General features: G+C 45.9%; 1 protein-coding gene across 3 annotated transcripts in view; it reads right to left on the bottom strand.

Moving 5' to 3' along the window:
* Nucleotides 1-13,322, bottom strand: part of LOC140395490 (sodium- and chloride-dependent GABA transporter 1-like) — a 159,673-nt gene that overhangs the window by 21,193 nt on the left and 125,158 nt on the right. For all 3 annotated transcript variants that reach the window (XM_072483339.1, XM_072483423.1, XM_072483505.1), the window contains 6 exons: nt 11,833-11,936; nt 10,060-10,184; nt 9,421-9,533; nt 7,813-7,953; nt 2,315-2,414; nt 749-849 (listed from right to left, as the gene is read on the bottom strand). In XM_072483339.1, the coding sequence (XP_072339440.1) occupies nt 749-849; nt 2,315-2,414; nt 7,813-7,953; nt 9,421-9,533; nt 10,060-10,184; nt 11,833-11,936 (684 nt within the window). The remainder of the gene's footprint in view (nt 1-748; nt 850-2,314; nt 2,415-7,812; nt 7,954-9,420; nt 9,534-10,059; nt 10,185-11,832; nt 11,937-13,322) is intronic.

Genomic DNA, 13,322 nt, shown 5'->3' with positions numbered 1-13,322 from the left:
AGTGAATCCAAGGTTAATTGCGTCCCACTGACTTTGGTTGTTTCGGAACATCTCTTTCAAGTAAGTCTATTTAAATCGGAGTCCTATGACGTATATAGAACCTTGATTGCCATTTTGTTACACAGCTGGATGATACAAGCACTCCATGCGCAATTTAAATCAGCAGAAAAATCACCACAGAGTTTTAAGTTTAAAATTACTTTTGTGAGTCCAGAGTTCCGTGGATCTGGCTGCCGAACACTCATCCTCTGGACCTTCCAGCAATTTTGCGCTGGCCTAGAACCATAAACAACAGCATGGTGCCCTTGCCCACAATGTGCCAAAGGCACCGCTATGAAGCAGAGGGTGGGATTCTCCCGACCCCCAACCACGTGTTTCTCGACAGCGCGCCATTCCTTGGTGGTGAGATTCTCTCTTCTCGCTTGTCAATGGGATATCCCATTGAAGCCACCCCAAGTCACCGGGAAACTCGCAGGCGGGGGCGCGCTGCCAGTGGGAAAATAGAATTCCAACAGCCAGAGAGTTCCGGTCCAAGTCTCCCACTTGCAGCATCGGGTGACGGGCAGGCGCACCCCAATGGTCAAGTCACACGATACTCAAAATCTTCCTTTTGGTGTCATGAATAGTCAATGTCACATAGAATAATATCTCACAGCAATCCCTGAAAGCGAGGTCATTTAATTTCTCTCCATTTCAGCAGGAGACCCCATGGATGGAAAAAAGCTATTAGGAAAAGTTAGTTACTCACCGTAACAAGCAGTGGAGAAGCAAACCACCAGCACAGTTTGAAAAAGAGATTTGGAGGAACCCCCAGCATTTCCTTATAGATGGCAGATAATCTACGGACACCTGTAATAGGATCAAACACAGGACACAATAAGTCTGTTGTTTTGTAAACAGATCTCGTTTTATAAAGAATCTCTTGCATTAAAACAGGATGTGTGTAGTCAGATCAATTTTGACATGAGCCTAAACATTATTAAAACCAGTCAATCAGTCATTGATTAGAATGATTGGTTGGAGGAATTCTGGTACCAGACATAAGTTTTCCCTGAGCATATTCTCATCCAAGTGATCTTGCAAAGTTCTACTCATTTGACACCATGAATAGTGAGAATGAATTGTGAGCAGTAATACTCCTCATTTCAAAATTTCACGAAGGAGCCGGTTATGCCTAAAGTGTCTCCACTCCCTCAAAACACAAATTCTGGAACTAATATGGGGGTAATTCTGAGTGAAGTGGTAACAGGAACATAGACCTTTCTCCCTTAACTGTGATTTCAATCTATGAAGTGTTAAGAGACACCACAACAAAGAAAAATCAGTTATGGAGCAGGAGTTGAGAGAAGAGTTCGAAGAGACGACTGAATCATGCCTAACAAACGGGTTTTGAATGAGGGAAGTGTATGATATAATGTGATTAATGCATTCCAGCTTTGGCCTTAATGGTGAAGACCAATGTTCTCTCTAAGCTGTGCTAATGCATAATTGCACAGCAATTGGGAACTTACTTGCCAATGCAACTAACCGGCAGTGTCCAGCAAACAGACGTTAGCGGGAACATTGCTGAAGACTCGGCCGTTGATGTGGATGGAGAGAAAGGGCCAACAGTCAGAAAGTTAGGGTGTGAGTTGCGAAAATTAGGCCATTTGTGGATTTATAGACAATTGCATTTTGAAATAAATGAGTTTCTTACAGGGGGACGAACCACGTACAGAATATGTTGCAACAACAAAATCTGGATGTGACCGAATGTTATGAGAACCCTTATTTATCTTTCCATTTACAAGGTACGGAACCTGCACAACAGATTCTACTTTGCATCAATGAGTGAATAGTTTCTTACAGGTTGGGCACATTATGCAAATATCATGGTTTGAATTCAGCATGTGACTGCATTTGTGGAATAGCCCATGGAAAATAGGAGGAACTGCATAAAAGAAAGAAAGACAAAAGACTCGTAAGACTCGTAATTATATAGCACTTTTCATAACCACTGGACGTCTCAAAGCGCTTTTCAGATAATGAAGTACTTTTTCATTGTAGTCAAGTTGTATATTTGGAATTTTGAATCTTTGGGATGAAAAGAATCCATCACTGGTTTCAAGTTAATAAGAAAGCTAATTTATAATTGATCTGCAGTCTTTGCACCGATCTGCAGAGAAAAGAAACGACAGGGCAAAGAAATGAACGTGGTTGGGGTAGAGAATAAGAACTGGACAAAGTAATGGAAGGGAAATTGCACAACAGGAAGAAAATGGTAGAGCATAATAGCAGTCAAATAAATGTTGGAGAGGCAAAATGAAAATTGTACCATAAAACCAACAAATGGCCACAACTTCGAAGAAAGCCAGGAACAGGAGAGAGACGACAGCTGTGTAATGATCCATCAGTTGGAACAAATAAATTCCACCCTTTAAAAAAAATGTTACAAGTTACTCAAATACAACTAGCTTTACGGTGTACACATTGCATTTTTAAAGAGTCCTGAAGATCTAAATGATACAATAACAGAAGAAAATTCTGGAAATGTACAACTAGTTCCTCAAAAGAGATCTGCTAGATATTTCCAGCGTCTTCAGTTTCAATTTCCAGTATTTACAGTTTCTAGTTTTTAAGTCTGTACTGTAAGATGGTGGTAAAGCTTGATCACCATGCATCAATCAACCTAATCCCAACGTCCCATTAGGGAATTTACAGTGAATGTCGATAATGCAACTCCCGGAGGCTCTGCACACCCTGTTATGGCAATGTGCTGGACAGAGTAGGGTCCTCTCCGGTCTAATTCTGGATCGGTGCTTGTTGTAACCTGCCTGCTTAACATTGGCTGGGGACTAATGGCAATCCCACAATTCTTTGGGAGTATGAGCTTCCCCAATGAGGGGGGCGGAGAAATCATTAGCAGATTCCCTGCATAAATAAAGCTGGCCAGGTTGGAACCGGCTAGAGGAGAGTGAGCAGCAAGGAAGTTGCTACTGCTGTTGCATATATATGTTATTGTAAATAAATGTTATTTCTATCCTTCAACTCATGCTGGATTCTTCATGGCCCTTACAAAACTGGCGACGAGGGTTAAAGTGAATAGCTGTCTTCACTGCTGAAGCCACCTCCCTGGATTTTTGTTGGATACATTTTGAAAGTGGTTTTCTATTACACCATGCCTCTGTACAGACGTTTGGATGTTTTTGACCCTGCGCTGGAAAGCTGGAACCAGTACGCACAACAGATGCGTTACTATTTCCGGGCAAACAACATCACCGAAAAAGAACGGCAGGTGGCCATATTGCTTATGTTTAGGGTGATTAGGAGCCATACGTACCCAGCTGCGCCGGACACCAAAATGTTGAATGAAATTGTGAACTTAGTGGGGCAACATTTTAACCCAACCCTGTCCACGATAGTCCAGCGTTACAAATTTAAAACCGTTGAGAGAACACCAGGAGAATCAATTGCCGATTTTCTATCCAGGCTACGCAGGGTTGCGGAGTACTGTGACTATGGTGAGACCTTGTCAGAAATGTTACACGACCGTTTGGTTTGCGGTATTAACAATGTGGCCACCCAGAGAAAGTTGTTAGCTGAACCAACATTGACCTTTCAGCAGGCCATCAAATAGTATTGTCCCGAGAGAGGGCAGAACAGGGAGTGCAGGAGCTACAGGGAATGGAGGTGCATGCCATGGGGTGCAACCCTTTCCGTCCAAAAGCATCCCCCGCACCCCTGCGGTACCTTGAGCAAGGCGACATCCGGATCGACGCCAGTGGCCGTCGGACATTCCTCCCCGAAGGGAGCCTTTTCCAGAACCAATGGATGAGGAACCATGTCAGTGTCAGACTTGTCGGCGCCGACCCCATCGCGGATGCCGGTCCTGGGGGCGCCAGAGGCGCCGTCGTTCTGACAGAAACTGGGGCCATACCTTCCATTTGGATGAACCTGCGGCGACTACTCCAGAGGACGTGGAGATAGAGGACGACTGCCTGCAGCTGCATTGTGTGGCAGCTCCCAGTGTGGCCCCATTAAGGTGACAGTACGGGTCAATGGTCACCTGCTTGAGATGGAGTTGGACACTGGTGCAGCGGTCTCTGATCGCCCAGAGGACATTCGACCGCATCAAGAAAGGTATACAGACCCTTACATAACCTACACACAGGCCAGGTTAGCCACCTATACGGGGGAACCATTGGACATTGCAGGAACTATGATGACCCCTGTTGTTTATGGACGCCAGGAGGGGCGTTTCCCACTTATCGTGGTGCGCGGCCATGGGCCCAGCCTGTTGGCTCGGGACTGGTTGCGCCATTTGTGGCTGCAGAGGCAGCACATCCTCCAAACAGTTTCTGGAGGGTTGACTGATGTGCTAGGACGGTACCCAGATGTATTCCAGCCCGGTTTGGGGAAACTAAAAGGGGCCGTAGCCCGTATCCAAATCGAACCAGGAGCCACGCCGTGCTATTTCCAGGCGCGCCCGGTGCCTTACGCCTTGCTCAAGAAGGTAGAAGTGGAGCTCACTCATTTGGAGACTTTGGGTATTATCAGGCCCGTCCGTTTCGCTGACTGGGCAGCACCAATTGTACCTGTAATGAAGCCAGATGCCACAGTTCGCTTGTGCGGCGACTATAAACTTAGTGAATACAGCTTCGCGGCTCGACCAATATCCAATGCCTCGCATAGAGGATCTCTACGCAAAGCTTGCAGGCGGACTCCAGTTTACGAAATTAGGTGTGTGTCACGCCTACCTACAGTTGGAGCTGGACCCTGCCTTCTGGCCATATGTAATGATTAATACACACTGGAGCCTGTATGAATATACACTGTTGCCCTTTGGGGTATCCTCTGCCTGCGCCATTTTTCAATGCGTCATGGAGGGCATTATGAGAGGTGTGTCGCTGTCTACTTAGACTACGTTCTGATTACAGGGACGTTGGAGCAGAAACATTTGCAGGCTGTCCTTTGACGCTTTTCGGAGGCCGGAGTCCATTTACGTCGCACAAAGTGCATCTTTCAGGCGAAGGAAGTAGTCTACCTGGGTTATCGGATGGACCACGAAAGTTTGCACCCCGTCGCAGAGAAGGTGCGTGTAATTCAACAGGCCCCCGCCCCGAGTGACACTTCGCACCTTCATTCTTTTCTCGGCCTCGTAAACTGTTACGGGAAGTTCCTCCCCCTTCTGGCAACTACGCTGGCCCCGTTGCACCTTCTGCTAAAGAAGAATCACACCTGGGTTTGGGGTCAGCCGCAAGAAACCGCTTTCCGGCGGGTAAAACAACAATTGTCGTCGTCTGGGCTACTAACCCACTATGATCCTGGAAAGCCTTTGCTCATCACATGTGATGCATCCCCGTATGGTATTGGGGCCGTCCTGTCCCACAAGATGGAGAAATGGGCCAAGCGGCCGATAGCTTTCGCCTCCCGCAGTTGACTGCAGCAGAAAAGAAATACGCGCAGGTCGAGAAGGAGGGCCTGGCGGTGGTCTTTGCGGTGAAACACTTCCACGTGTACGTGTATGGCCGCCACTTCACTATCGTGACTGATCATCAGCCTCTGCTGGGACTTTTCTGAGAAGATAAGCCAATACCTCCCATTGCTTCCGCACGGATCCAGCGCTGGGCTTTGTTGCTTGCTGCCTACGAGTATTCTCTGGAGCACAAACCAGGAATCCAGATAGCAAATGCCGACGCACTGAGCCAATTGCCTTTATCGACCGGCTCCATGTCGACCCCCACGACTGGGAGGTGGTTGCAACCCTAAATTTTATAGACACCTTGCCTGTCACGGCATCACAGATCTGTGAGTGGACCCAGACGGAGCCAGTCCTGTCAAAGGTACGGCACATAGTCCTGTATGGTGGGCAGCATAGACAGCTCCCAGGCGAGTTGCGGGCATTTTCCTCCAAGCTGTCAGAATTTAGCGTGGAAGACGGCATCCTCTTGTGGGGGACGCGTGTGATTGTCCCGGAAAAAGGCCAGGAGCTGATACTAAGAGACTTGCACAATGGGCATCCGGGTGTGACCAAAATGAAAATGTTGGCCCAGAGTTATGTCTGGTGGCCAGGCCTCGACACCGACATTGAGAAGGTGGCCCAAAACTGCTCCATTTGCCACGAGCATCAGAAGCTTCAGCCGGCCGCGCCCCTACATCACTGGGAATGGCCAGGGCGGCCTTGGGCGCGCTTGCATGCGGATTTCGCAGGCCCTTTCCAAGGATCCATGTTCCTTCTATTAATCGACGCCCAGTCTAAATGGCTAGAGGTGCATAAGATGGTAGGCACAACGTCCTGCGCAACAATCGAGAATTTGCGTTTGTCTTTCAATACGCATGGCCTCCCAGAGGTGCTGGTCATGGACAACGGCACTCGGTTCACAAGTGAGGAGTTTGCGAGGTTCATGAAGGTGAACGGCATACGCCATATCCGCACCGCCCCATACCACCCGGCTTCAAATGGGTTGGCGGAGCGCACAGTGCAGACATTCAAATGAGGCCTAAAGAAGCAGTCTTCCGGGTTGATGGACACGAGACTGGCTCGTTTTTTGTTTTCATGTAAGACCACCCCACATGCGGTGACTGGGGTAGCACCCGCAGAACTCCTAATGGGCTGGAGACTTTGCACCCGCCTCAGCATGGTTTTCCTGGACATTGGCGCAAAAGTATGCCGCACTCAAGAACGGCAGGGACATGGTTTTTCTCACCATCGGCCGATTCAGCAGTTTGCGCCCGGTGACCCAGTGTTCGTTCAAAATTTTGCTGATGGTGCCCAGTGGGTCCCTGGCGTAATCTTTCACCAAACGGGCCCCGTCTCTTACCAGGTGCAAGACCAGGGTCGTCTCCAGCGCAAGCATATACACCACCTTCGGTCCAAAGATTCCCCGATCCCAGAGCTCATTTCTACAGCCACAGAGACCAGACATAGAGGGAAGTATTCCTCATAATCTTTCTCTGGTGCCGCACTCAAAGCCTGCGTAGGTCGTTGCAGAACCGCGTGGAGATAGAGACGTCGAGATGACGGAGGCAACGGATTCCGACATGGAGACACAGGACGCCTCAGAGGGGGAATCCTCGGGCCCACGGGCTGTGGATGTACAACCGTTACGCCGGTCATCACAGAAGCGCCGTTCTCCGTCTCATTACACGCCGCCCAATCCAGCGCCTCGTACAAATGGTGTCCGGCCTGCGGCAAAACGAGTCCGCCACCCTCCTTCGCCAGGGTCTTCGGTGGATTCCTTGGACTTTGGGGGGCGGGGGGGGGGGGGGGGGGGGGGGATGTTGTAACCTGCCTGCTTACCACTGGCTGGGGACTAATGGCAATCCCACAATTCTTTGGGAATATGTGCTTCCCCAATGAGAGGGGGGGGGCAGAAATCATTAGCAGATTCCCTGCATAAATAAAGCTGGCCAGTTTGGAACCGGCTAGAGGAGAGTGAGCAGCAAGGAAGTTGCTGCTGCTGTTGTGTACATATATGTTATTGTAAATAAATGTTATTTCTTTCTATCCTTCAACTCGTGCTGGATTCTTCGTGGCCCTCACAAAAGGGCTGAACTAGCTGATCTTCGGAAATTCATATAACCAGCATGTAGCGATAGGAGACAACAGCATCCAATAAATAAAAGGGGGCCAAGGTACAGTTGATGGGCTATGCCAGTGTTTAACAAGTTATCGATCTCTCTGGTTACAATCACGGACCACACTATTTACTTAAACTAGAATATTATATGTTTATGCTTGAATATTGGATAAAGATCATGTGCAATAGCCAATCTAGATGTAATTTCTGTACATGTCTCCTTGAAAGGTTGTCCAGGAAGAATGGTGGGTACCTGGGTGATGTTGGGAATCCCAAGCATAAAAGCAACAAAACAGACGACAAGAACCACCATCTCTTTGCGTTTGAGGAATTGAAGCAAGTTCTTTCCCCAGGCATCCATCAGACTGGTTACCATTACGTCCACCATGGCAAACTACAAGCAGGAAAAAGGAGGATAAAATTTTTTTTAAATCACATATGCAGGATCAGCCTGGCTACCATCAGAAACACATGCTGCAAAACCATTTACTGCAAGAGGACCCTGCACTTTATTTAACAAATCTGTTGAGTCATAGAATTGTGGAAATTTACAGCACAGGAGGCCATTTGACCCATTACGTCCGTGACAGTTGAAAATATTTATTTATCCTACTCCCACTTTCCAGCCTTGATCCATCTTCTAAAGAATAGAGCACCTTCATATCCACTCTATTCAGGCCACTCAATTTTATATGACTCAATTAAATCTCCCTTCAACCTGCTCCATTTCAAAGAAAGCAATCTCAGCCTACCCAATCTTTCTTTATAGCTAAAATTCTGTAATCCTGATAACATCCTTATGAATCTCCTCTGTACCCTTCTTAGATTGCAATCACATCCTTCCTGGAATGTGGTGATCAGAACTGTACTCATATTCCAGCTGTCAGGGCAGCACGGTGGCAGGTTCGATCCCGGCTCTGGGTCACTGTCCATGTGGAGTTTGCACATTCTCCCAGTGTTTCTTCCCGGGAGGAAACCCACACAGACACGGGAGAATGTGCAGACTCTGCACAGACAGCGACCCAAGCCGGGAATCGAACCTGGGACCCTGGAGCTGTGAAGCAAAAGTGCTAACCTGCTGCCCTCTTCTCTGGATTAATTTCCATTGCCACTTTTCTGCCCATGTGACCAATCCATTGATATTGTCCAGGCCATTGAAGACCCCTGGGTGGTTGGGCTCTGGGCAGGGTGGTACCCTGGCACCCAGGTGGTACCCTGCAAACGGGCACCTTGACACTGCTACCTGGGCACCAGGCTGCCTGTGCCAGGGATCGGGCCCAGGGGTGGGTGAGGGGGACACGAGGACCCCTTAGGAGGTAAGTTGGGGGTGTCTGGAGTCCAAGGGGGGGGGGGGGGGGGGGAGTCAAGAGATCACAGTGGCTTGTCAGCTTAAGAAGTAAGGTAAGTGCAGCCTCGGTGGGGCGTTCCTTGTCGAGGCAAAAAAAAAAAAAATGTCTGTTGCGTTTGGCAGTGCCCAGAAACACCCTGCCAATCGCACCCAAAACGAGACTCTATTTTTGTGTTAAATTGCGCCCTTGCTGTGCAAATATTTCAGTGCTCTTGGCTGCCTGTTTGCTAACTTACCCTTCACTAGCTGCCAGGTTTAAACTACAATTGGAAAAGATTGCCTGAGCTTTGTGGGCAACATCCTTTAGAACAGCGGCAAGCATCTTACTTTGACACTGATTGCAAAATCTGGGTCATTATGGGCTTGCTTCTGTAATTCAAGCTGCAGACAATAACATGAATTGCAGACATCCAATTTCACTCTGAACGTTGTTATGCTTCCTATCCTCCCTTACACTGGGCTGGACAGTTGTGAGCCATTCTGTCAACTTTCTGATCACATTTGCTGTCTTACCTGGCTATCCACACCCAAGCAGAGAAGCATGAAAAAGAACAGTGAGGCCCACATTGGTGCAATGGACATGGTGACAAATGCTTCTGGATAAACAACAAATACCAGTCCTGGGCCTGAGTAAGGGAATAAGATATGAAAATAATTAGTTAGAAATTTGACCAACAGACATTAATTAGCCTTCAATACGTGACTACTAATTATTCTGCTAAGTCCCCATTCTAGTCTCAAAGTGGCTTGGTCGAAGGACAGCAACTCTGATGCTTGCCCTAGAGTCCATTGGGTAAAGAAGGATAGCAACTCCATGTCTTCCTCAGAGCGAGTTGTTCAGGCAGAAATAGTCAATTCCATTCCCCAGGTTGAACATACAGATGGTAACCACACTGCCAACCTCAAAACTAAGTCCAGAAGTTATGAAATATTTCAACAAAATCAAAGGCTTATTTATTCATTCAAGAATTTTTCAAGAATTAGTATAAATCACTATTAACTACTGCTCTATAAAGCAGATGTTACCATAAATCATGTATAATTGGATAGTATGAAATGGGAACAATTGCAATTTCAATGTCTTACTCAGGGGTTTCACGGTGTCCAAAGTGAGTACCATAATACCCCTAGATACATTAAAAGGAAACCTACCATCAGTGGCAATGTCCTCAACAGGCAAGTTCTGCTGGTGGCCCATGTACCCAATGGCAGAGAAAACCACAAATCCTGCAAAAATACTTGTTGCTGAATTTGTCACTGCAACAATAAGAGTATCCCTAGGAAGAGGGGAAAAAACAAAGGTGTGTAAAAAAAAAATTGCAAGGCATAGAGAGAAACAAAACATCAATCAAAAAGATATTCAGCTCCAAAGTAGGCGTGTTACATTCCTTTATACATGCATGGCAATTTAAGTCAGAGGTTACCTATAAACAGTTACAAATGAGGCAAGTGTTTTGGGCCTCCCATTAGGACACTACATCAGGGAGAAAAAGTGCAGTATAAATTAACACTCCATTGTCAGTGTCAGGGAAAAGATGCATTTTGATTCAAAATGCTCCCTTTACCCCCCCCCCTCTCCTAAAGCCAAGGTAGAAATGTATCCTGTCTGTTTCAAAGAAAAGGTTGGTTTTAATCAGAGCCAAAGGATCTGGAGTTATGATGAAATATTTTGCTCTTAGAAAGCAAGAGATCTTTGTTCTTGCACCATTAATCCCATTTACTGATCATGGATTGGCAGTGTAGCACTAGTCATAGATTCATCCCCAATTCCTGGACCACTGCAGGCTGCAAACTAAACATATAAAGCAATTTCAAACAGTGAATCAAAATAACTTAAATTAACTAGAAACCTTCAGAACTTTAGGACATCCCAAAAGCATCTTACAATCAATGAAATACATTTGAAATGTTGTCACTGTTGTAATGCTGGGGCAGGCGTGGCTGCAAGATGTATTCAAAGACATGTTACTGGGAAGCAGAATCCCAAGAGTAAGAGATTTCCGGGGGGGCTCGAATTCAGCTGTATAAAGCTTTGGTTAGACTATCTGGAGTACTGCTTTAAAAAAAAAAAAATTTAGAGTACCCAATTAATTTTCTCCAATTTAGGGGCAATTTAGCGTGGCCAACCCAACTAACCCTGCACATCTTTGGTTGTGGGGGCGAAACCCATGCAAACATGGGGAGAATGTGCAAACGCCACATGGACAGTGACCCAGACCGGGATCGACCCTGGGACCTCGGCGCCATGAGGCAGCAATGCTAACCACTGTACCATCGTGCTGTCTTCTGGAGTACTGCTTTTACTATGGGAGCTGCGCCTTAAGGATATACTGACCTTGGAGGGGTTCCAGCACAGTCACTTGAATAGCACCAGTGCTTAATGGGTTAAACTGTGGACAGAATAGGTAGGCCAAGCTCATATCCCCCTGTGGAGAGGAGATTAAGGGTGATATAATGGAAGTGTTTATGATTACAGGATTTGATAAAATAGATAGAAGCCATTTACTCTGGTGCAGGAATCCAGAGCACTGGGGCATAATCGTAAAATTGGAGCTGGGCCATTTAGGGGCGAGATCAGGAAGCACTTCTTGACACAAGGGGTAGTGTCAATTCATTTTGTTTTGAAAATTCTTTCCATCAAAAATCTGAATTTTTTTTTAAACACTTGCTTGTTCTGTCGAGCTCAACCAGTTTCTTAAATCCCAGTCGGCATTGTTTTTTATTCTTTCATTCATGGAATGACAGTGTTGCTGGCAAGGCCAGCTTTTGTGGTTCATCCCCAATTGTCCCTGTGTGAACACCACATAAACATGAAGATTAGAGGTTGGCACCTCTCCACCTTGTTGTGTAATAAAGTCTGGTGGAGCTCTCAACACACTATGCCACCCTCCATCTATAAAAATAAAACAGAAATTAAACTCTTACTTCAGAACATTGTTCTTTAATCTGTTGTAACTGGCCATAGACATCATGGTGCCAAAACCGATTCCAATGGAGTTAAAAATCTGTGCAGCAGCATTCACCCATACCTAAGGCAAGAATGCACACATTTAAAATGAACACATACAATACAATGCATTTGATTTGAAATCTGTTGAGTCAGCAGAACCTGTGCATCTGTCACAAATCACTGGAGGGGCTGTTTAGCACAGGGCTAAATCGCTGGCTTTGAAAGCAGACCAAAGCAAGCCAGCAGCACGGTTTGATTCCCGTAACAGCCTCCCCGAACAGGCGCTGGAATGTGGCGACTAGGGGCTTTTCACAGTAACTTCATTTGAAGCCTACTTGTGACAATCAGCGATTTTCATTTCATTTTTTCAAAAACATTTGCAAATGCTGGAAATCTAATATAATAATAATTATCTGAAATCCAAACAGAAAATGCTGTAAATACTCTGCTACAATTGTACATGAATTGACCACACTGAAAATACTGCATACAGTTATTTAAGAAGGGATGTACTTGTATTGGGAGGCAGTTCAGGGGAGGTTCACTAAGTTGATTCCCAGGGATTGTCCCTTGTCCAAAGATTGAGCAGGTTGGGTCTCTATTCATTAAAGTTTAGATGAATGAGATGATCCTACTGAAACTTCTCAGATTCTGAGAGGGCTTGATGCGGTAAATGCTGAGATAATGTTTGCCCTCGTGGGAGAATCTACAATTGGGGCAAATGAAATGATCTTCCATTTCAAACAGAAATGAGGAAGAATTTCTTCTCTCAGAACATTGTTAATCTTTGGAATTCTCGACCCAAGAGAGCAGCAGAACAGGGTAATTGAATAGATCTAAGACTGAGTTAGACAGATTTTTGAACTACAAAGGAGTAGGAAGCAGACAGGAAAGTGGAGTTGAAGCAACTATCAAATTAGTCATGATCTTACTGAATTGGTGGGCAAGCTTGAGTGGCAGAATAGCCTACTTCGGCTCCTATTTTGGATATTCTTTTCTTTTACATATATTTTTATCAGTTTTTCTAAATAACGCAACAAACCCTCAAAACTGTGCCAGTGCAGTATAAATGCTTCTGCGTACATGAATACAGAAAAAGACAGGGAACGCCAACAGTTAGTTCAACTTAATCATTAAACTTGGTGCCTCCTATTATACAATTAAAAAAAAGAATGGATAAGCTGATGGGGGGGGGGGGGGGATGAGTATGCAAGTTAGGAACTTCATAGGGATACAATCCATGATAATCGTATGCCAATTTTGAATTGAAGGATATATATCGTTAATCCAGGAGCAACGGATGCTTTTCCATGCTGCAATGGTTAGGATATTATGCAGCCTTTTTTCATTAGCGTCAATAATTCTTCTATTTGGGAGCCCCAGAATTAGGAATAAAGGATCAAATTCTAAGGCCATGCCAAATATCTTCTCAAGTTCTTTAAGAACAGCAGACCAGTAGGATTAG

Source organism: Scyliorhinus torazame, chromosome 1 (genome assembly GCF_047496885.1).
Source record: "Scyliorhinus torazame isolate Kashiwa2021f chromosome 1, sScyTor2.1, whole genome shotgun sequence".
Taxonomy (NCBI): Eukaryota; Metazoa; Chordata; class Chondrichthyes; order Carcharhiniformes; family Scyliorhinidae; genus Scyliorhinus; species Scyliorhinus torazame.
The sequence above is the reverse complement of the archived record's forward strand: the minus strand, read 5'-3'. Positions and strand labels throughout refer to the sequence as shown.